Raw genomic sequence first — 20,970 nt, 5'->3', positions numbered from 1 at the left:
GTAATGGGCCGAGGAGTTGAGATTGGTGGTGGAGGACTAACGACGGAGAGAAACATCGAAAGGAAAAAGGGGCATAAAAGCCCAAATCTGAGACAAGCTTAAGGAGGAAAGCTCAATTGAACCACTTAAAGATCAAAAGAAAAGGATATGCAGTGGCCAAACAGGACGAGGACGAAGTAGCTTGAATTGACTAGTAAACGCAGATGCCACGAACTCCATCCAAAAATGAGAGTGGGCCACAAGAAGGCGGCTTAGAGTTTTTTGCTTTCGGCCCTCACGTTTTTTTTTCCACTAGTTTAAATTAAATTTTGTCTTTCACTTGGTTAATTAATTACTTCTCAAAAATAGTTAACCAAGTGCTTTTACCCGAAAAGGAAAATGCCCAAGTATTATGTATGTGAATGTTAAGAAGATCCTTTACTGACTTTTTATCATTTCATAATTTAACGTTAATTTTACTCTATTAAAATATAAAATAACAAATAATTCATAAAGAATTTATTTTTCAAGACAATCGCCTTAATATTTCTACTTAGTATATTTGCGGGTGGAAAGTTCGGATAATTGACGGCATATGGTAATCAGTGCGAATGTATTAAAGAAAGGAGGGAGGTGGAGGTTCCACCAGATTAGACACACCCAATCTACCAATCAGTTTCGTGGGCCCACTATTGACATTAAAAAACTTTACACTAGTCTTACACTATTAATTTTTACTGACAAGTGACACCCTGCTCACGTCATAAATAACACATATTTGAAAAGAGATTCACATATCAAATACTACAAAATTTTAATTTTATTTCATTTTTAACCTTCTCATTTAACTGTTTCTTAGTTTTCCTCAATTTAATGAAGAAGTTTTCTTCTTTTACCGTCAATATTTTAAAATAATGAAAAATAATGAAAATAGTTTGAAAATTTTGAGTTTTAATTAAAATGATAAAAATTTGTTGTAAGTAAATAATATCATAAGTGACTTTTTAGAGTAAAAATGTTGTTATCGTTAAAAGTGAATAATAACGGAAGATTTTCGTTAAAACTCTTTTTAAAATAACTTAAAGATTCTAAACTATAAGAGGAGAATTCTAATTAAAATGACAGTGAACACAGTGTTCTAACTATTTTGTTAATTGTTTTAATGTAATAGATAAATTACAAGATATTCAAACCAGAGTTCAACGATAGAAAAACACTATTATAACTAACTTAACTATGTCAAAATGCAGGCCAAAAAATTATACAAATTGACATCTTAAATTTTTAATAGAATATCTGTCAAAATGAGGGTAAGGCTAGCCGACATTTACCTCTCCCAGATCTTGCCTAAAGCGGGAGCCTTGTGCACTGGGTACGACCTTTTTTTTATCTGTTAATTATATCAACAAATTATTTGTCTCTCTCTTTCTTGTCTGCGTCTTTTTCTAGATTCTCTCTCATTAATTGGCAGATAGATGCTTTGTGAGTAAACTCTTTTCGTTAAAGAAGCTGTGTTTTTAATTCTTTCTGTTATTTGGCTGCAAAGCTTGTGCCTTTAACAAATAAACAGCCAAAACGGCCGCTGTAAAACCTGCAGAGCAAAAGAACTTCCCCTTTCGTTTTTTTCCTGCAGAAAACCGACTCTCTCTCTCTCTCTCTCTCTCTCTCTCTCTCTGTGTTCATCTTCCCTGCTTTAGTGCATCATGGGATACTTCTAGATCAAGTGGCTGATACTGACCCTCTCCACCAGCTAACATCACCTGGGAATTCCAGTGGTAGAAAGTAATAATTATCACTTCCTTGTCTCTTCTGCCATTTCCTTTTCTGTGTGAGGTGTTCTTTCACCTCTTCTGTCCTCAGTTGTAAATTTGGTTTCTGGGTTTTAATGGGTTTTGTCAACTTCTGAATTTTGGGTTTATTTGCCACTGAGTTGAAGTATTTTTTTGAGAAGACCACTGAGTTGAAGTATCAAACTTTACTTTTAATTCATTTTCTTGGTGGGTTCTTATCAAATACTAAAACTTTGGTTTTTGTTCTTTCAAACTTTTGGGGGGTGCTAATCTTATGAGGTCTGTCAATTTCTACATAGTGCCTTTGGATTGTCATTTGTTGTTTTAAAAGATAAGGTTTTTGAAGTGGACATATCATCCTAGTCATCTGTTTTGTTTGCTGTTTGCTTCTTGGGTGGCCAGATTGTGTTGCTTTTTTGTTGCTGGGTTTTTATTCGAAGTTGTATTGGGAGTGGATTTTTATAAAGAATTGAAGATCTGGATCAAGCTTTAAAGTCAGTTTTTAGTAGTTTGATATTGGTTTTGTTCGAGTTTTCCTTTTGTGGGATTTGGATTTTGAGGAGTGAGAGGGGATATCAGAAGGAATAAAATTATGGAAGCTGTAGAATCATTTGAAATTTCAAAAGCTTCAAAAGTGGAGGTTGATGGAGACAGTGATAACACCAACAAAGGCAGTATGTGGGTTTTGGATCAGAAGCTTGACCAACCCATGGATGAGGAGGCTGGCAGGCTTAGAACCATGTACAGGGAAAAGGTTCTCTCTCTCTCTCTCTCTCTCTCTCTCTCTCTCTCTCTCTCTCACCTTCTCTCCCCCTCTTTTTCTGTCATCCTCCCACTTCTCCCTTACACATATGTTTATGCCAATATGTAAGATTTTAGAAGTAATTCAATGAAGTAAAACAGTTTTTACTCCTGTCAATGAATTTATACCTTCTGGGAACACACTGTTAGTAAGTAATTATCTGGAATTCTTGTGTAGTATTTGTTGGACATAATTCAACTGTTATTAAAACAACTGCAAAGTGGTATATGCTTAAAAGGTTGAGTAATTGCCCGATATTAGTGGATTCTGAGGATAATGTATATTCTTGATTGTGTTTCCTGATCCAATCTTCAATTGTCCAGAAATTCTCCTCGCTGTTGCTTATGCGGCTTGCATTCCAAAGTCTTGGAGTGGTTTATGGAGATTTGGGTACTTCTCCCTTGTATGTTTTCTACAATACCTTTCCCCATGGAATTAACGATCCGGAGGATGTGGTTGGGGCTCTTTCGTTGATTATATACTCTCTTACTCTGGTCCCGCTCCTCAAGTATGTATTTGTTGTTTGTCGGGCGAATGACAATGGTCAAGGTAAACCAAACTCTACCTGTAGATTTGCTCCATCAAATTCAAATGCTCTGGTGTTTTATGGGATTGTAAATTGGACAAAGCACATGTTTACTATTACAGTTCCAATATGCTTTTAAAATTTACGCTTGAAGTATAAAGTAATCTTTGGCAGAGAAGTATGTTACACTAGTTCCTAAGGAACATAATTCTCTTGGCGGAGTTGTTTACAAAAGTAGCATATACTGGTGTCTAGTGTTCGGCTAACATTAATAATGCACGCCTTTAACTTGTTTTACTTACCAATTTAATCCCAAGCTCATGTCACTGGTTATCATTCGCAGCAATGTGTGATGCTACATTTACAAATGAACTGTTTATTTTGGCGACAATTGGTACATATACACTTCTTGATTTAGAGTAGAGGAGGTGTTGAACAAGGTTCCCAATATAGTTGTTTTTTCAGAAATTGATTAAACACGATACTGTCTCTGCTTTGTATTCAATGCTCTGGAACTGCATGTCTCCAAGAGTTGTATGTTACATTTTGTGGTAATGAGTCGCCATAATGTCTTATGAAACTTGTGATTTCTGTGTTTCAGGTGGCACATTTGCTCTTTATTCATTGCTTTGTCGACATGCAAATGTAAAAACTATTCCCAACCAACACCGGACTGATAAGGACCTAACGACATATAGTCGCTCTACTTTCCATGAACAATCATATGCTGCAAAAACCAAGAAGTGGTTGGAGAGGTATGCATCAAGGAAGAATTCCCTTCTTATTCTGGTCCTCGTAGGCACTTGTATGGTGATTGGAGATGGGATTCTTACTCCAGCTATATCTGGTACACATCCCTCCACAGTAGATGTTCTCCTGATCTGTCTCCTAATAATCCATCTACCTGTTCATCCTTTATTTTTCTATCTGCAGTTTTTTGGAACCATGATTTAAAAGATTTTAATTAAGGAGAGGCCCAATGGTGCACAACCGATGTGCATAAGAAGTATATGCACAAGGGGTAATCTAGAAACGGAGGAAAGCTAGAAGTAGATAATGGGTTCTAGGGGTGAGGAAAGATCTAGCATACATTTCCAAACAGAAAATTAGTTTCCTCATCATATTTAAGGACCATGCCAAGAAGCAAGTGCTGAAGAATGTTCTCGGAAGCACCCATGATCCATAAATAACAAAATCACAAAGACCGACAAATCACATGACAGTGTATCAGGAAATGATTTACTGATGTGCTGCATGCTTACAGAGTCTTATGTTTTCCATGTTTCTCTAAGTACTTCAATGATTTCCTTAGTAATCCATCAGTGTCCTCATTTTAAAGAGTCAATATCTTCTCCGTTCTCAAAAGAGTGAATTCCATTAGTCTGGGTATCTGGCTTGCGGGTTTAATTGAAAAAATAAAATTCTGGTTTCATGGATTGAAATAAGTGGAAGTTGGTTAACGTCACATAATCCTGTACTTAGTACTACCGGACATGATAGAGGAGTATTTTATCCATAGATTTAGGCACCACATAATTGATCAACATCTTCTATGTTATTCTCTTGATTTTGGAAGCAGAAAAAGATTGAAATGGGAAAAAATTCTCTGCTTAAGATTTTCTACTCGTTTAACTGTTTACCTTAACACACCTACTCAACTTAATTTACACAATTAGGAAAGTACAACTGTATTGCATTTTCTTTTGTCTCGACTCATCCATCATTCCCAAGTATTGTGGTTGGCTACGTTAGTTATCTTTCCCAAACAACACGGAGTTGTCTTTTTTGCTACTTAATTTGATCAAACAGTGACACATCAATACAATTTTAAGTTAAAATTGTGTTATTTTCCTCAGGTCCATTAGAAAATGACTAACTATGCTTTGCTTTTGGCAGTTTTATCAGCTGCTGGTGGGATCAAAGTAAGCAGCCCTGGCATGAAAAATGGTACCCGTAAATTCCTTGGAGCTAAAGTTTGTTTTTTTTTTTTAAATTTTTTATTATTGCTGCCTTTGCATCTTTCTCAGTCACTACTGTGAACTATTTCTTAACTTATACTTTCTCTGTTGTGGTACAGATTATGTCATACTCGTTGCTGTTGTAATATTAGTAGGTCTGTTTAGCATGCAGCACTATGGTACTGATAAAGTTGGTTGGCTGTTTGCTCCCATTGTGCTGCTTTGGTTTCTCTTAATTGGAGGTATTGGCATATTCAACATCTGGAAACATGATAGTACTGTTTTGAGAGCTTTTTCCCCTGTGTATATATATCGGTATTTTAAAAGGAACGGGAGAGAGGGTTGGATTTCCCTTGGGGGTATTATGCTTAGCATAACAGGTAAAGTTTTAAGTATCCTAATTTCACTTTCCAACTCTTTAAGTTTCACCGAACTCTTAGCACATCTGCTATGTTGGATTCTGATGGCAAATTCTGAATGATTACAGGGACAGAAGCACTCTTTGCCGACCTTGCCCATTTTCCAGTTTCAGCAGTACAGATTGCGTTTACTACAGTCGTGTTTCCTTGCCTTCTTTTAGCCTATTGCGGACAGGCTGCCTTCCTTGTGAAAAATCATTCAGACGAAATCCTGCTTCAAGCATTTTATCGTTCTATTCCAGGTTTGTTCTAATCTTTATTTTGCATTTAAAGGATGCCCATGTCGTAAATGGTAGTACACATAAACGATTTTCTCGAAATTGAGGCATAACATTTTAAAATATAATTTTTGATAGAATTTAAAGAACATGCTCTTCACTCTTCAGTATCTTTCTTGTTGGGTCTTTTTTTTTTTTTTTTTAATAATGGAGGTCAAAGGGGGATGGGCACACTCAATCTTCAACTTTGGATGTTAGGATAAATACTAAATATTTTCTACCAGTCGAGCTATAAGTCCCCACTTTTCTTTTTGAGAGATTACTCGATCAAAACTAATGTGATTGCTTTAAAGAAATCATTAGAATGATACAACAACAACAACAAAGCATTTTCTTACTAAGTGGGGTTGGCTATATGAATTCTAGAACGCCATTGCGCTCGGTTCTGTGTCATGTCCTCTGTTAGATCCAAGTACTCTAAGTCTTTTCTTAGAGTCTCTTCCAAAATTTTCCTAGGTCTTCCTCTACCCTTTCGGCCCTGGACCTCTGTCCTGTAGTCGCATCTTCTAACCGGAGCGTCAATAGGCCTTCTTTGCACATATCCAAACCACCATAACCGATTTTCTCTCATCTTTTCTTCAATTTCGGCTACTCTTACTTTACCTCGGATATCCTCATTCCTAATCTTATCCTTTCTTGTGTATCCACACATCTAACGAAGCATCCTCATCTCTGCTACACCCATTTTATGTACGTATTGATGCTTCACCGCCTAACATTCCGTGCCATACAACATCGCCAGCCTTATTGCCGTCCTATAAAATTTTCCCTTGAGCTTCAGTGGCATACGGCGGTCACACAACAAGCCGGATGCACTCTTCCACTTCATCCATCCAGCTTGTATTCTATGGTTGAGGTCTCCATCTAATTCTCCGTTCTTTTGCAAGATAGATCCTAGGTAGCGAAAGCGGTCGCTCTTTGGTACTTCATGATCTCCGATCCTCACCCCTAACTCATTTTGTCCTCCATTTGCACTGAACTTGCACTCCATATATTCTGTCTTTGATCGGCTTAGGCGAAGACCTTTAAATTCCACAATCATTAGAGTGATACGACACAAAATTCATTTCATAGTCTTTGGAGTGGGTATTTAATATTTTTTGTATAGAATTTTCACTGCCCCATTTCTCTATTCGATCTCTAACGTAATCTAAGAAAAAGCCGGAAACGAGTTATACAGTGTCTTATAAGTAGGCAGTGTGTTGTTCCAAAGATGCTTACTGTTTCTCTTACTGCAGAAAAAATATACTGGCCGGTCTTCATTGTTGCGACCTTAGCTGCTATAGTTGCGAGTCAAGCGACAATATCAGCAACTTTTTCAATAATCAAGCAGGCTCTTGCACTTGGCTGTTTTCCTAGAGTCAAAGTTGTACATACATCAAAGAAGTTCCTCGGCCAAATATATATTCCAGATATTAATTGGATCCTTATGATTCTTTGCATTGCTGTGACTGCGGGGTTCAAAAATCAAAGCCAAATTGGAAATGCTTATGGTAAGTTCATCCTCTGCTAAATCTAGTGAAGCTTAGGTAAGCCATATTCTCTACTTTGTGAAACTGGACTCGAAGAACAAGCAATGTAATTGCAAAAACTTCTTTAAAAAAAAAAATGGTTGATAACTTCAAATAAAATGAGAGACGGGAGAAGTATTTGAGATAAACTAGGAGGTGAAGTAGTAGGGAGTTGGTGAACTATTTTGAGACAATGTAGAGAAATAGTTACTGACCTGCTGTTGTGAAGTTAATTTTTGACGAATTTTATACTAGTATAAGCTCATCCTTCCAAAATAAGCTTGCACTCAATTGAGTTATATTTTTTGTTGCAACAGGGACGGCAGTTGTAGTAGTCATGCTGGCAACTACATTGCTTATGACTCTAATCATGATATTAGTGTGGCGCTGCCACTGGATTCTTGTCGCGATATTCACTGGCTTGTCACTGCTTGTGGAATGCACTTACTTTTCTGCTGTACTCTTCAAGGTTGATCAAGGTGGATGGGTTCCTCTTGTGATTGCAGCTGCTTTTCTTCTCATCATGTATGTTTGGCATTATGGTACGTTGAAACGTTATGAGTTTGAGATGCACAGTAAGGTTTCAATGGCATGGCTTCTTGGGCTTGGCCCCAGTTTAGGACTGGTCCGGGTCCCTGGGATAGGCCTTGTGTACACCGAGCTTGCAAGCGGGGTGCCCCACATCTTTTCCCACTTCATCACCAACCTGCCCGCAATCCACCAGGTTGTTGTCCTTGTCTGTGTGAAGTACCTCCCCGTATACACCGTACCAGAAGAAGAAAGATTCCTCGTCAAGCGGATTGGCCCCAAGAACTTCCACATGTTTCGTTGTGTTGCAAGATACGGTTATAAAGACCTCCACAAGAAAGATGATGACTTTGAGAAGAAGCTCTTTGAAAACCTTTTCTTGTTTGTCCGGCTCGATTCCATGATGGAAGGGTGTTCAGACTCAGACGAGTACAGCATCTATGGCCAGCAAACTGAGAGGTCAAGGGACGGCCTCTTAATTAATAATGGCAACACGATCACATCTACAGTAGACCTCAGCATCTCATCAGTGGACTCAATTGTGCCGGCCAAATCTCCATCGCACGTGAACATTACCGTGAGTTCATCCGGGCAGATGAGCAGCCAGAATGATATTGATGAGCTAGAATTTTTGAATGAGTGTCGAGACTCCGGGGTGGTGCATATACTTGGGAATACAGTAGTGAGAGCAAGGAGGGATTCCAGGTTTTACAAAAAGATAGCTGTTGATTACATTTATGCATTTCTCAGGAAAATTTGCCGGGAGAATAGTGTGATCTTCAATGTTCCTCATGAGAGTCTACTGAATGTTGGACAGATTTTCTACGTGTAATTTTTTTATTATTGCAACTGCAATTACGTAGTATAATATTAGGAATGAAGTTAAACAGTACAGAATGTTGCACAAAAAAAAATTAGTATCTGTTTTTTGCTAGTATTGTTAAACTTGGTACTTGTTTATAGCTTGGACACGGGAAATATAAATTCTGGTATTTGACATTGGTTGAGAATCTTCTTTGTAATTTTTTTTTGTTTATAAGAAAACAATTCGAAAGGAGTATTTTTTTTTTTAACAAAAAGCGTGTCAAATGCCAAGTTTTTTTTTTATTGTCATAATACAATTGATGTTTTGAACTCCGAACATTAAGAAAAAAAGTTGAATTTTCTTAACAAACTGAGCGACAAACTCGTTGCATTGCATGGCAAAGTTACGTGCTTGTTGCATCGTGTCACTGAATTTTCTCCAAAGGTCTTGTCTTTCACAAGTGTTACGTCATTACATGTAAGCAATGCAAAATCTATAAATAGGCGAGACAGCAAGCCATCCTATTGCATTGCCCTCCCGAAAAACATGAGATGAGTACAAATTCCTGCCCCTAATCCTCCACAAACTGTTGTCCCAAGCACCAAGCAAATTCTGGGGTACCAGAAGAAAACAACAAGAAAAACAAAGAGGAAAAACAAAAATTGGTGAAGAAATTGAAAAAATGTTGCTGGAAAGGTGAAATTTGAGCAGGAGAAGAGGAACCCATTTGAATCAGTGAGTTGCAGATCACTGCAAACAATGTCTGACAATGGAGACCCTGAGAAAAAAGGTGGGGTCTGGGATTTGGATAAGCAGCTTGACCAGCCAATGGACGAGGAGGCTAAAACGGTCAGAAATGTGTGCGGGGACCAGGTTCTCTCTCTTTCTCTCTCCAAAACCCAGAAATGTCAAAGCTCAAGTCTTTAATTTGTATAAGTTGTTGAGATAGGGATAAGTGAAATGAAATTGGTCCAAAGGATTTCATTTTCAATTAGGAGAGAAACTTCGTTAATACCGCCACATTGGTTGGAATGAAGTAACAAGGGTCGGGTGAGTCCAAAATATAGGTCCCATGCATATTTGTGTCCTACGAATGATATGGTCGGGATGTCCTATCAAATTTTTTCTTTTCAACTAGATTTAGTCAGAATTTTGTTATTGATTGTAAACTCTTTCATGCCGGGCATGTTCTCAATGTGCTACCTTAACATATATTTAAGGTTAAATGTGTGTTTTTTAGGACTAGCTTTGGTCCTGTTTCTGATTGCTCTTTGTTTACTTCAGACGTATTGTTCAGTGGGAACGGTTCTACAGCTTGCATTTCAAAGCCTTGGTGTGGTCTATGGAGATTTGGGCACATCCCCTTTGTATGTTTTCAAAAATATATTTCCTGCAGGAATCGATGCCCCGGAAGATTTACTCGGAGCTTTATCGGTCATCATATATTCCCTCACTCTTATCGTACTCGTGAAGTATGTTCTTATTGTCTGTAGAGCGAATGACAACGGTCAAGGTAAACTGATCGCAACCGATAAATTCACTTTATACTAGTTGGTAATGTTGTGCCTTGGCCCGTTTATCAGGACGGAAACGAGATTCAGATTACAACCTCACCAAAAACACACTCAGTTGAACAGAATAAATTACAAGAAATAAAGACACCGAAAAATTTACGAGGTTCGGCAAAAACCTGCCTACGTCCCCGAAGAGATGTTGCTCTTCACTATGAGAATAACAGTACAAGTACACATGAGTTAAATCAACATAACCCAATCCCGAATCCTTTGTACACTCACTCATAGAATTTTCCCAAGAGCCTCACTCTACCCCATAAGTTCTTTCACTAGAATACTTTTCACTCTAGCTCTCTTGATTTTCTCTCACCCGTGCCCATGCTTTCCCATGGGAGAGCCGAATGCTCTCCCCCTTTGGATGCTCTCTGATGTCTTCTCAGGAGAGAGCCAAATCTCTCTTTCTCTCCCTTCGGTTCTTAGCAAAATAAATAGCAAAAAAAAAAGGAATCAACTTTCCCTTTTTCCACAAACATCATCATTAAAGTAAAAGCAAGCATCATCATTATGTTTTTACTCATGATGATGTTCACCAAACTTTTGCTTTTACTTTGTCTGCAATTTTCATGCAACCCACACCATGTGATATTTCCACCGAAAGCAAACACATGTCACTTCATTGTTGTTAACACATGACTTATAATTACTCACAAATGTATGAGTCAAACACAACAATATCCACCTTGGCGAATACACCATGCAAAAATCCTTGCACCCATCACCAAAGTCCATTGGCCTTAAGTACCAGCATGCACAATCTGAATCCACCTCATTGGTCCTGTTCCGATTCAGTCACTGCCAATGCATGTGCAGCTGCTGCAAGCTAAAAATCACAATTTAGCTTTAGACAGGGTCTCGACACATCCTCGTCTCCTCCAACAGGTTTTTCTCCTCTTCATTGTCTGCAACCTGGAAACTCGTCAGCGCGCCCGTTTCCAGCAACAACCCATCGAGCCAGACAAAATTCCCACACTTCCTCCTACCTCAGGACCATCTGATCACCTGTGAATCCTATAGTTCCACCTGCTGCAAAACCCCTGCAACACTTGAGACTACACATCACCAGGAGAAGTGTTGCTTCTGAGTACCTAGAGGGCATACTCGAAGTCTTCCACCATAAACTTGCTACAACTCGGTCTAGCACCTGTAGCACTGTGGACCATTGCCTCCGGAACCGGATCTGAACCTGCTGTCTCTCTCAGATCCTCTTTCCAATTTTCTTCCACAATTCCAACCTTTAAGCAGTCTTGTGCCCACCATTATCCATGGTCTCCTTTGTGTATCATTCCACACCAAAGAAGCTTGCACCTGCTCCAAACTTACTGTAACTTTCCATGCAGTAAAGTTTCACAAGGTTCTAAGACAAATCTGAAAGTGAGGTAAGAAGAAAGAGGCCTTTGTCTTCTTCCTCAACATCAACTTTCGTAGTTGATCTAAGCATCCCTGAACACGGCTTCCATTTCTTCAGGCTTCCATTACTCTCCATTACCAAGAGTAAAATCGCCTCTCCCTTTAAACTGCTCAACTGAAAATTCCATGGTGAACAACAAATCTGGACCTCCAACGAACCAAGCTTCCAACGAGCTCTGATACCAATTGTTGTGCCTTGGCCCGTTTATCAGTGCGGAAACGAGATTCAGATTACAACCTCACCAAAAACACACTCAGTTGAACATAATAAATTACAAGAAATAAAGACACCGAGAAATTTACGAGGTTCGGCAAAAACCTGCCTACATCCCCGGAGAGATGTTGCTCTTCACTATGAGAATAATAGTACAAGTACACATGAGTTAAATCAACATAACCCAATCCCGAATCCCCTGTACACTCACTCATAGAATTTTCCCAAGAGTCTCACTCTACCCCAAGAGTTCTTTCACTAGAATACTTTTCATTCTAGCTCTCTTGATTTTCTCTCACCCGTGCCCATGCTTTCCCATGGGAGAGCCGAATGCTCTCCCCCTTTGGATGCTCTCTGATGTCTTCTCAGGAGAGAGCCAAATCTCTCTCTCTCTCCCTTCGGTTCTTAGCAAAATAAATAGCAAAAGAAAAAGGAATCAACTTTCCCTTTTTCCACAAACATCATCATTAAAGTAAAATCAATCATCATCATTATGTTTTTACTCATGATGATGTCCACCAAACTTTTGCTTTTACTTTGTCTGCAATTTTCATGCAACCCACACCATGTGATATTTCCACCGAAAGCAAACACAGGTCACTTCATTGTTGTTAACACATGACTCATAATTACTCACAAATGTATGAGTCAAACACAACAGGTAATACTTGAAGAAGTGCTCAGATAATTGATCTAAATCTAACTATGCTGATTTATATAAAAGATTATGGATGGTTTTTCGACCTTGTTCAGTTGTATAATGTTGCCTCAACCGTGCAGTTCATTTACTCGTTTTCTCTTCGTCCTCTTAGGGTTGATTGGTGGTTCTTATTTTTGTTTCCTTTGGGAGGAATTGATGGAAGGTTTTCGTCCCGAAGATTTGGTGAATTAGAAAGGGGGAGGGGTAAAGTTGGTGGGGGAGAGGGAGCAGACCAAAGTTTAGTGTAGAAACATTACGTAAATGTGTACAACGCACCTACATAATAGAAACGTTTGACCAATATTATGCATTCTCTGCTACATATACTTCTGATCTGATACTAGTATACTGAAACATGCAGTTTTCCGATATACATTCCTTCCGAGTGAGGCAAATTCCTCTGTTTGATTCCACCAGCATTTAGTTCCTGTAAGCTTATCCTCCTCGTGGTTGCAGGTGGAACATTTGCTCTTTATTCATTACTCTGTCGACATGCAAAAATAAAGACCGTTCCTAACCAAGACCAAAGTGATGAGGAGCTAACAACATTTAGCCGTTCTACATTTGGTGAGAAATCATTTTCTGAATGCACCAAGCGATGGTTGGAAGGACATGCAGTCATGCGGAACATACTTCTTATTCTTGTCCTGGTTGGCTCTTGCGCTGTGATAGGGGATGGGATTCTTACTCCAGCCATATCAGGTATACTATCTTCATGTAGTTGGATCAATCTTCTGTCTAAGTATGTTTTTAATCTGCTTACAGATTCAGATCTTTTTCGACATATTGAAAGTGAGTAGGTTACAAAAGAAAATAAATGAGATCAGGCAAGTATAAAATGAACAAGTGATGGGATAAGCCAGGTCAACAGCCGAGAACTTCTTGTCTCCAACGATGTTCATGTTGCCATTATATTGAGCTTATGCTCCTAAGTTGAATATGTTATTCACTTTCTGTAACTATCTGCACAACTTCTGCCAATCACATTTTCGTTGCATAAAAACCAATATGAAAGCGAGTTATACGGATGAAATTTCAAACTTTTCTAGGGACATCTTCAGGGGTATCCCTTAGCGATCAATTTGTCTAAATTCAGCAGGAGCTTTATTTGTCTAAATTCAGCAGGAGCTTTATTTGTCTAAATTCAGCAGGAACTTTCTTTCTCAGTTCCATTGAAAGCTGCTAAACCAAATTCTATTTGATCAGTATATGTAATGCTTAACCATACTATCTTTAACAGTTCTGTCAGCGGTCGGTGGGATCAATGCGGGACGGTCCCAGATTAGTAATGGTATCTTCATGCTCCTGGATGTAAAGTCCGTCTTTTATTTGCTTCATCCTTTCTGTTATTGAATCTATCAATGTTCCAAATCTGATTACATATTTTTATATACAGACGTAGTTGTACTTGTTTCTGTTGGTATACTGGTACTTTTGTTTATCGTGCAACAATTTGGTCCGGAGAAAGTTGGTTGGCTGTTTGCACCAGTTGTGCTCCTTTGGTTTCTCGTAATTGGAGGAATCGGCATCTTCAACATCTGGAAATATGATACTAGCGTTTTGAAAGCTTTTTCACCCATGTATGTGTATGTATACTTTAAGAAGGGAGGTATAACTGGGTGGGCATCGCTTGGTGGTATCGTGCTTTGTATAAACGGTAAAAATTCTTTATGCTGTTATGGCAGTTGATCCATCTTCTTTATTCTGATCAATAGTTTGACTACCGCTTTTGAACCATTTACAGGAACCGAAACACTTTTTGCCGATGTATCGCATTTCCCAGTCCTGTCCATACAGATTGCTTTCACTGTCGTTGTATTTCCTTGCCTTCTTTTAGCCTATTCTGGTCAAGCTGCCTACCTCATGAAAAACCGAGATCACGTAATAGATGCCTTTCATTACTCTATTCCAGGTTCGTGTTCTGGGTGTTTTTTGTTCCGTGTCAAACTAATACGAAGTACAATTTGAATGTAAATATACATCATATGTTTAAGCCGTGTTTTTATGGTAATTTTTTATTTATCACTGAAAGATTCCGGTTAATCGTTTCTGCAGAGCACATATATTGGCCTGTGTTTGCTGTTGCAACTGCTGCTGCTATTGTTGCAAGTCAGGCCATCATAACCGCCACTTTTTCATTAGTCAAGCAGGCCCTTGCGCTTGGCTGTTTCCCAAGAGTCAAAGTTGTATATACATCAAGGAACCGTCACCAAATATATATTCCAGAGATTAATTGGATTCTTATGATTCTCTGCATCTTAATAACAGTTCGATTTAGAAATCAAGCTGAAATTGGGAACGCTGCCGGTAAGTTCTTCCTCTTGTTTCCACGTACTACAGCTTCTCATCCTGCGGAATGTCCTATAATAACATGTAATAAGCTATAACGTACTGAATGAACCGATAAATTTCATCCTTTTCGATTACTTTCTTTCATATCTACAACTTCTCTAAGTGTTCAAATTCCCCATTTCAAGCTCACCGGTTGAAATGAAGATTGCATCAGCTAATGTAATCTTATGTGTTGCGACAGGGACGGCGGTTGTTATAGTCATGTTGGTAACCACATTTCTGATGATGTTAGTGATGATATTAGTTTGGCGCTGCCATTGGACTCTCGTACTTATCTTCAGTGTCTTAACATTTGTGGTGGAGGGCACTTACCTTTCGGCTGTACTCCCCAAGGTCAATCAAGGAGGCTGGGTTCCTCTTGTGCTTACACTAGCCTTCTTTGTCGTCATGTATGGTTGGCATTACGGTACAGAAATACGCTATGACATTGAGATGCACAGCAAGGTGTCGATGGCATGGCTTCTTGGACTTGGTCCCAGTTTAGGACTGGTTCGGGTACCTGGGATAGGCCTCGTGTACTCTGAGATAGCGAATGGAGTCCCCCGCATCTTCTCTCACTTTATCACCAACCTGCCCGCCATCCATTCTGTTGTCGTGTTTGTCTGCGTGAAGTACCTTCCTGTCTGCACGGTCCCAGAAGAAGAACGGTTCCTTGTTAAGCGGATTGGACCCGAAAACTTCCACATGTTCCGTTGTGTTGTAAGATATGGCTACAAGGACGACCACAATAGGGACGACGAATTTGAGAAAAAGCTCTTTGACAATCTCTTCACATTCGTCCGTCTTGAGTCCCTGATGGAAGGATCTCCAGGATCTGATGTATCTAGTATACTCAACCAGGACGCCATGTGGAACAACCACTGCAGCAGCATACCTTACTCGAATGCAGACCTGTCGATTGCATCTGTAGACTCCATCGAACCTGATGATTCTCCGGTGCATATCGGCCAGAGTTTGGCCTACTCCTCTGTCCCGCCGAGCAAGCAGCTGGTGGAGCTCGACGGGATAGAGTTCTTGAACCGGTGTAGAGATGCAGGAGTGGTGCACATACTTGGGAACACTGTCGTACACGCTAGGGGGGGATCAAATTTTTTTAGGAAGGTGGCGATTGATTACCTGTATGCATTTCTTAGGAAGATTTGCAGAGGGAACAGTGTGTTGTTCAATGTTCCTCATGAGAGTCTCTTGAGCGTTGGACAGATTTTCTATGTGTGAAACCTTTTTGATAGTATAATTAACAATTGGTAATCGGTAAATCATCTTCTGCCTTCTCTATTAGACAAAGGATTCAACGTTCGGAACTGGACTACTAGAGTGTGGATTTTCCTGCCTGCGGATCCTCAACCTCAACTTCGAGAAAAACTTACATTATTGCATCTTATATTTTGCGTTCATGTAGCAGTATCGGGCCAAGAACATTTTCACTCCAAAATTTGCTAAAAGAAGCATAATGATTGCTCTAGAAAAACACAAGCTCACTCGAACAAGACTACCCCTTTTTTTTTCGACAAGCCGATATTCCAAAATACTCTGATCATAGTAAATGAGATTTGAACTCAAGTGCAGGTTCTGAGGACTTGACAAATGAAGTGATTTCACTTTTATTTTAGAACCAAATATATGTTCTCTTAGCTTTAATCTAATTGGAACAATAGTCTCTCAATTGAAAATCCGTAACCATCAGTCCCTAAACTCATCAAAACTTGCAGCTATGGTCTTTTTTGTCAACTTCGTTAGAACTTCCTTTAAAATGAGTTACGTGTCACAAATGTAAGGCTGAATCAAATGGCAAATATGAAAAACTAAATGAGAAAAATTGTAGCAATGATCCCTTCATTTAACCCAATCGGAGAAGTTGTCCCTCGACTTTAACCCAATTGAAATAATTGTTTTTAACCCAATTGTAGCAATGGTTCTTCCAACATGACTTATTTTGACAAAATTTTGACGGGATTGATGAAAAGAACTATAGCTACATATTTCATGAGTTAGGGGACCAATGATTATAAATTTTTAATTAAAGTGTATTACTCCAATTAGTTAAAATTAACATTGCTACTATTTTCTTCAATATAGAATGGATTGAAGATAACTTACCTTTTTAATGTTGTCAATTCACAAAGTTTTCGTTCGATGATTGTGAAAAAGTGTTGAAAATAAATTCCATGTCGAAGAAAGGAGAGATCTTGCATGAATTTTTAAATAAGTTGGACTACTTTTATATTGCCAGTTGATTTTATGGTGAAACCCCAACTTCTTGATGGTATCAAAGTAGGTTATCTCACGTGTGAAGCCCAACGACCACACATGTTCTAAGTCACTTTGTTTATGTAGTCTACGTATTAGATTTGAAAATTCGTTACACTTAATTTGTTTTTCTTAAAATAAAATGACCTCACCTACCCTTGATCCCACCCCTTGATTTGTTTTTTCTTACCCACCCTTGATTTGTTTTTCCTGCGGTTGCTCTAGAATATTTTACTGTGCTTAATTACAAAACTAATTTGAATCTCGTGGTGGTATTCTTCTTCATTTTGAAGTAAGAAGTATTATGTTCGAATCTTGTGGATAGCGAATTCGAAATTAAATTAGGCTGCCCATTATGTGACTTCGCCGAACTTTCTCTCCTTAATGTAAAAATATTGATGTACTCAATACAAAACAAAAACAAAAAATTATAAAACGAATTAGTCAACACCCACCCTTGATTTGTTTATTCTTTCAGCTGCTTAATAAAATAGACACAAACATCGTTCTTATAGTTGCATACGTTTAGAATCTTCCATAATATTATTGAAAAAAATGAGACTTGGAAAAAATAACGTTATCTGGTGAACGGTTTCTGGTCACGCTATTAATATAATTCTCCATGAACTCAAGTCTTTTGATATTGGTCAACTTGAGCGTGAAGTCTTTAGCTCCTGTTTTGCTCTTTAAAAATGGCGCGTGCTCATCTCTCTCACCCTCTTTTCAATGCTCAAATGGCCTACTCGAAGCCTATGAGGAAAAACCCACCTGGGAAGATCATCTACAAGTTGCAACCAGGTAATAACACTAACAAATTTTTCATCTTTTCCAATTTTGTTTTGTATTTTCTGTGTAAAATTTATGTGCTGGGGGTTCTTGGACTGCCATGCATTCAATGGAGTTCTGGCTATTTGTTCAAATTTGGTCAGCTTGTTCTTCTTCTGTGTTGGATTTGTGGGCAGTGCACATTTGTTTCACTTGAATGATTTTTTTACTGTTTTTAATACTTGATGATCATAAGCTTTTTGATTGGGGAACGCAGGTTGATGTTTAGTTATTTCGGGGATTTTTCCTTGGTCATTTGTTAGTAATTCGAAACCGGAACTTCAGACTCTTACTGATATTGGATCTGGATTTTTGTTCAATTAGAGTATATATGATGGATGACTACACGCTATGAAGATGTTTTTGAGATATATGGATTTATGTTGGAACTAGTATATTCAATGTTTTTATGCTTATCGAGTGGTCACTGTTCTGCCTACGGGCAAAGATACTTGTATATTAGCTTCGGGCTAGGAGATATATTATTGGCTTCGGGCCAGAAGATGTTAGTACTACGAGTGACTATAATACCACTAGTTAGCACATTATACGATATATGTTTTACGAATGTTTTATGGCATGCTAGGGTTTTCGGAAAAACTTATTACATATTATGCTATTGAGTTTTTATAAAACTTTGAGGGTTAATATGTTGATAACGGTTTCAGTATTATATATATATATATATATATATATATATATCAACTTGGTCCACTTATCTTTGTTTTGTGCCCCCTTAGGACTGAATCGAGGCCTACAATCTCGGCGTCAAGGCATTTCCGCATCAGCCATCTTCGAGTCATCTCGGTGTAGGACCCATTCCTTTGCTCATTCAATTTTATATGATTTCTTTTAGTGTCTCGAATTAGTTGTATGCTCTGAACACGTTCCTCAATTGCATATTAATTACATTTAATTTATAAGTATTTATTTATATTTGTTAGTCTCATGCATCCTAACATGGCTTCGTCACCTTCGGGTGTCGGCCAGCACGTGCCTACCCTGGTGTTTGGGGAATATCAAGGTCGGGCGTGTCAATAATTAACAATTGGTAATCTGTAAATAATCTTCTGCCTTCTCCATTAGACAAAGGATTCAACGTTCGGAACTAGACTACTAGAGTGTGGATTTTTCAGCCGGCGGATCCTCAACCTCAACTTCAAGAAAAAACTTGCATGCAATGGGGCGTATATTTTTGCGTTCATGTAGCACTCTCGGGCCAAGAACATTTTCACTTCGAAATTTGCTAAAAGAAGCACGATGATTGCTCTAGAAAAACACAGGCTCACTCAAACAAGACTACCTTTTCTTTTCGACACTCTGATCACAAAAAATAAGATTTGAAAGTAAGTGTAGGTTCTGAGGACTTGATGAATGAAGTAATTTCACTCTTATTTTAGAACCAAACATCACAATATAAAAGAGTAGCAATGTTCTCTTAACTTTAACCTAATTGAAACAATGGTCTCTCAACTGAAAATCTGTAACCATCGGTCCCTTAACTCATCAAAACTTGCAGCTATGGTCTTTTTTGTCAATTTCGTTAGAACTTCCTTCAAAATGAGTCACGTGTCACACGTGTAAGGCTGAATCAAGGGCCAAATATGAAAAACTAAATGAGAAAATTGTAGCTATGATCCATTAATTTAACCTAATCGGAGAAGTGATCCCTCAACTTTAACCCAATTGTAGCAATGGTCCTTCCAACATAACTCATTTTGACAGAATTTTGACCAGGGTTGACAAAAAGAACCATAGCTACATATTTGATGAGTTAGAGGACCAATGGTCATAAATTTTTAATTAAAGTATCATTGCCAATTAGGTTAAAATAAACATTGCTACTATTTTCTTCAATATAGAATGGATTGAAGATAACTTACCTTTTTAATTTTGTCAATTCACAAACTTGTGCTTGTGTCTTCATTCGATGGTTGTGAAAAAGTGTTGAGAATAAATTCCACTTCGAAGAGAGGAGGGATCTTGGTTTTTAGATAAGTTGGTCTACTTTCATATTGCTAGTACATAACAAGTTATCTTAAGTGTGAAGCTCAACAACCATACATATTCCAAGTCATTTTATTGATATTGTCTACGTGTTAGACTTGAAAATTAATAATATTTAATTTATTTTTCTTAAAATAAAATGACCTCACCTACCCTTGATCCCCACCCCTTGATTTGTTTTTTCTTACCCACCCTTGATTTGTGTTTTCTTCCCCCTTGATTTGTTTTTCCTGCAGTTGCTTTAAAATATTTTATTGTGCTTAATTATAAAACTAATTCGAATCTCGTGGTCGGTTTACTCTTTACTTGGAAGTGAGGTTTTATATTCGAATCTTGTGGGTGGCGAATTCGATATCAAATTACACTATTCTTTGTGTGGCTTCGCTTAACTCTCTCTCCTTTTAATGTGAAAATATCGACGTACTCAACAAAATAAAAACAAAAAATTATAGAACTAATAAGTCAACACCCACCCTTGATTTGTTTATTCTCTCAGCTGTTTAATAAAATTGACACAAACATCGTGCTTATGAGCGGTTTAGAATCTTCCATAAAATAACGTTATCTGGTGAACGGTTTCTGATCCCGGTATTATTCATTCTTCACGCTATTAATATAGTTCTCCATAAACTGAAGTCTTTTAATATTTGGTCAATATGAGCGTGAAGTCTTTTTAACCAAGTTTTTAAAAGACGCTAGATGGATTGGACAAATTTAAGTAAATTCATTGTATTTTGAATAAATAAGTGTTTGTTTATATTTAAAATATATGTAATTTCATCAGAAACTATAAAATATAATGATATATATATATAATGAAGTATTAGAACATACTGAAAATATGGGAAGCAAACATATAATGTGTGTGTTTAATTAAGTATTCAATAAATCTCTTTACAATTTATTAAAAATAATAAAATGTAAAAGGAAAATTATCTATTTTCTATCTAAGTGAGTTACAGACGTCATTTCTTAATTTTCAAACGTATAAGCATTAATTAGAGTGATGATCAGCTGCCTGCGGAATTTTTAGAACAGTGCTTTTTAA

General features: G+C 37.8%; 2 protein-coding genes across 3 annotated transcripts; both read left to right on the top strand.

The window, feature by feature from the left end:
• The first annotated feature begins 1,435 nt into the window (after positions 1–1,435).
• LOC126586268 (potassium transporter 11-like) lies at positions 1,436–8,801 on the top strand. 2 transcript variants are annotated; one of them, XM_050251075.1, is made up of 8 exons: positions 1,436–2,523; positions 2,895–3,120; positions 3,699–3,944; positions 4,994–5,044; positions 5,175–5,435; positions 5,543–5,716; positions 6,991–7,245; positions 7,581–8,801. In XM_050251075.1, exons 1-8 carry the CDS (start codon positions 2,362–2,364, stop codon positions 8,621–8,623), a joined length of 2,418 nt encoding a protein of 805 aa, XP_050107032.1. In that variant the 5' UTR covers positions 1,436–2,361; the 3' UTR covers positions 8,624–8,801. The 2 variants fall into 2 exon arrangements, with proteins under 2 accessions (XP_050107032.1, XP_050107033.1); XM_050251076.1 differs by lacking the exons at positions 1,436–2,523; positions 2,895–3,120 and having other exon boundaries at positions 3,706–3,852.
• A 312-nt stretch (positions 8,802–9,113) lies between these two features.
• On the top strand, positions 9,114–16,099 carry LOC126586269 (potassium transporter 11-like). Its single transcript, XM_050251077.1, has 8 exons — positions 9,114–9,469; positions 9,881–10,109; positions 12,948–13,193; positions 13,732–13,782; positions 13,888–14,148; positions 14,236–14,403; positions 14,547–14,798; positions 15,025–16,099. The coding sequence occupies exons 1-8, from the start codon at positions 9,356–9,358 to the stop codon at positions 16,056–16,058; spliced, it is 2,355 nt and encodes a 784-aa protein (XP_050107034.1). The 5' UTR covers positions 9,114–9,355; the 3' UTR covers positions 16,059–16,099.
• Positions 16,100–20,970: the final 4,871 nt, after the last annotated feature.

Source organism: Malus sylvestris, chromosome 10 (genome assembly GCF_916048215.2).
Source record: "Malus sylvestris chromosome 10, drMalSylv7.2, whole genome shotgun sequence".
Classification (NCBI taxonomy): Eukaryota; Viridiplantae; Streptophyta; class Magnoliopsida; order Rosales; family Rosaceae; genus Malus; species Malus sylvestris.
Note: the sequence above shows the minus strand (reverse complement) of the source record. Positions and strands in the feature narration are given on the sequence as shown.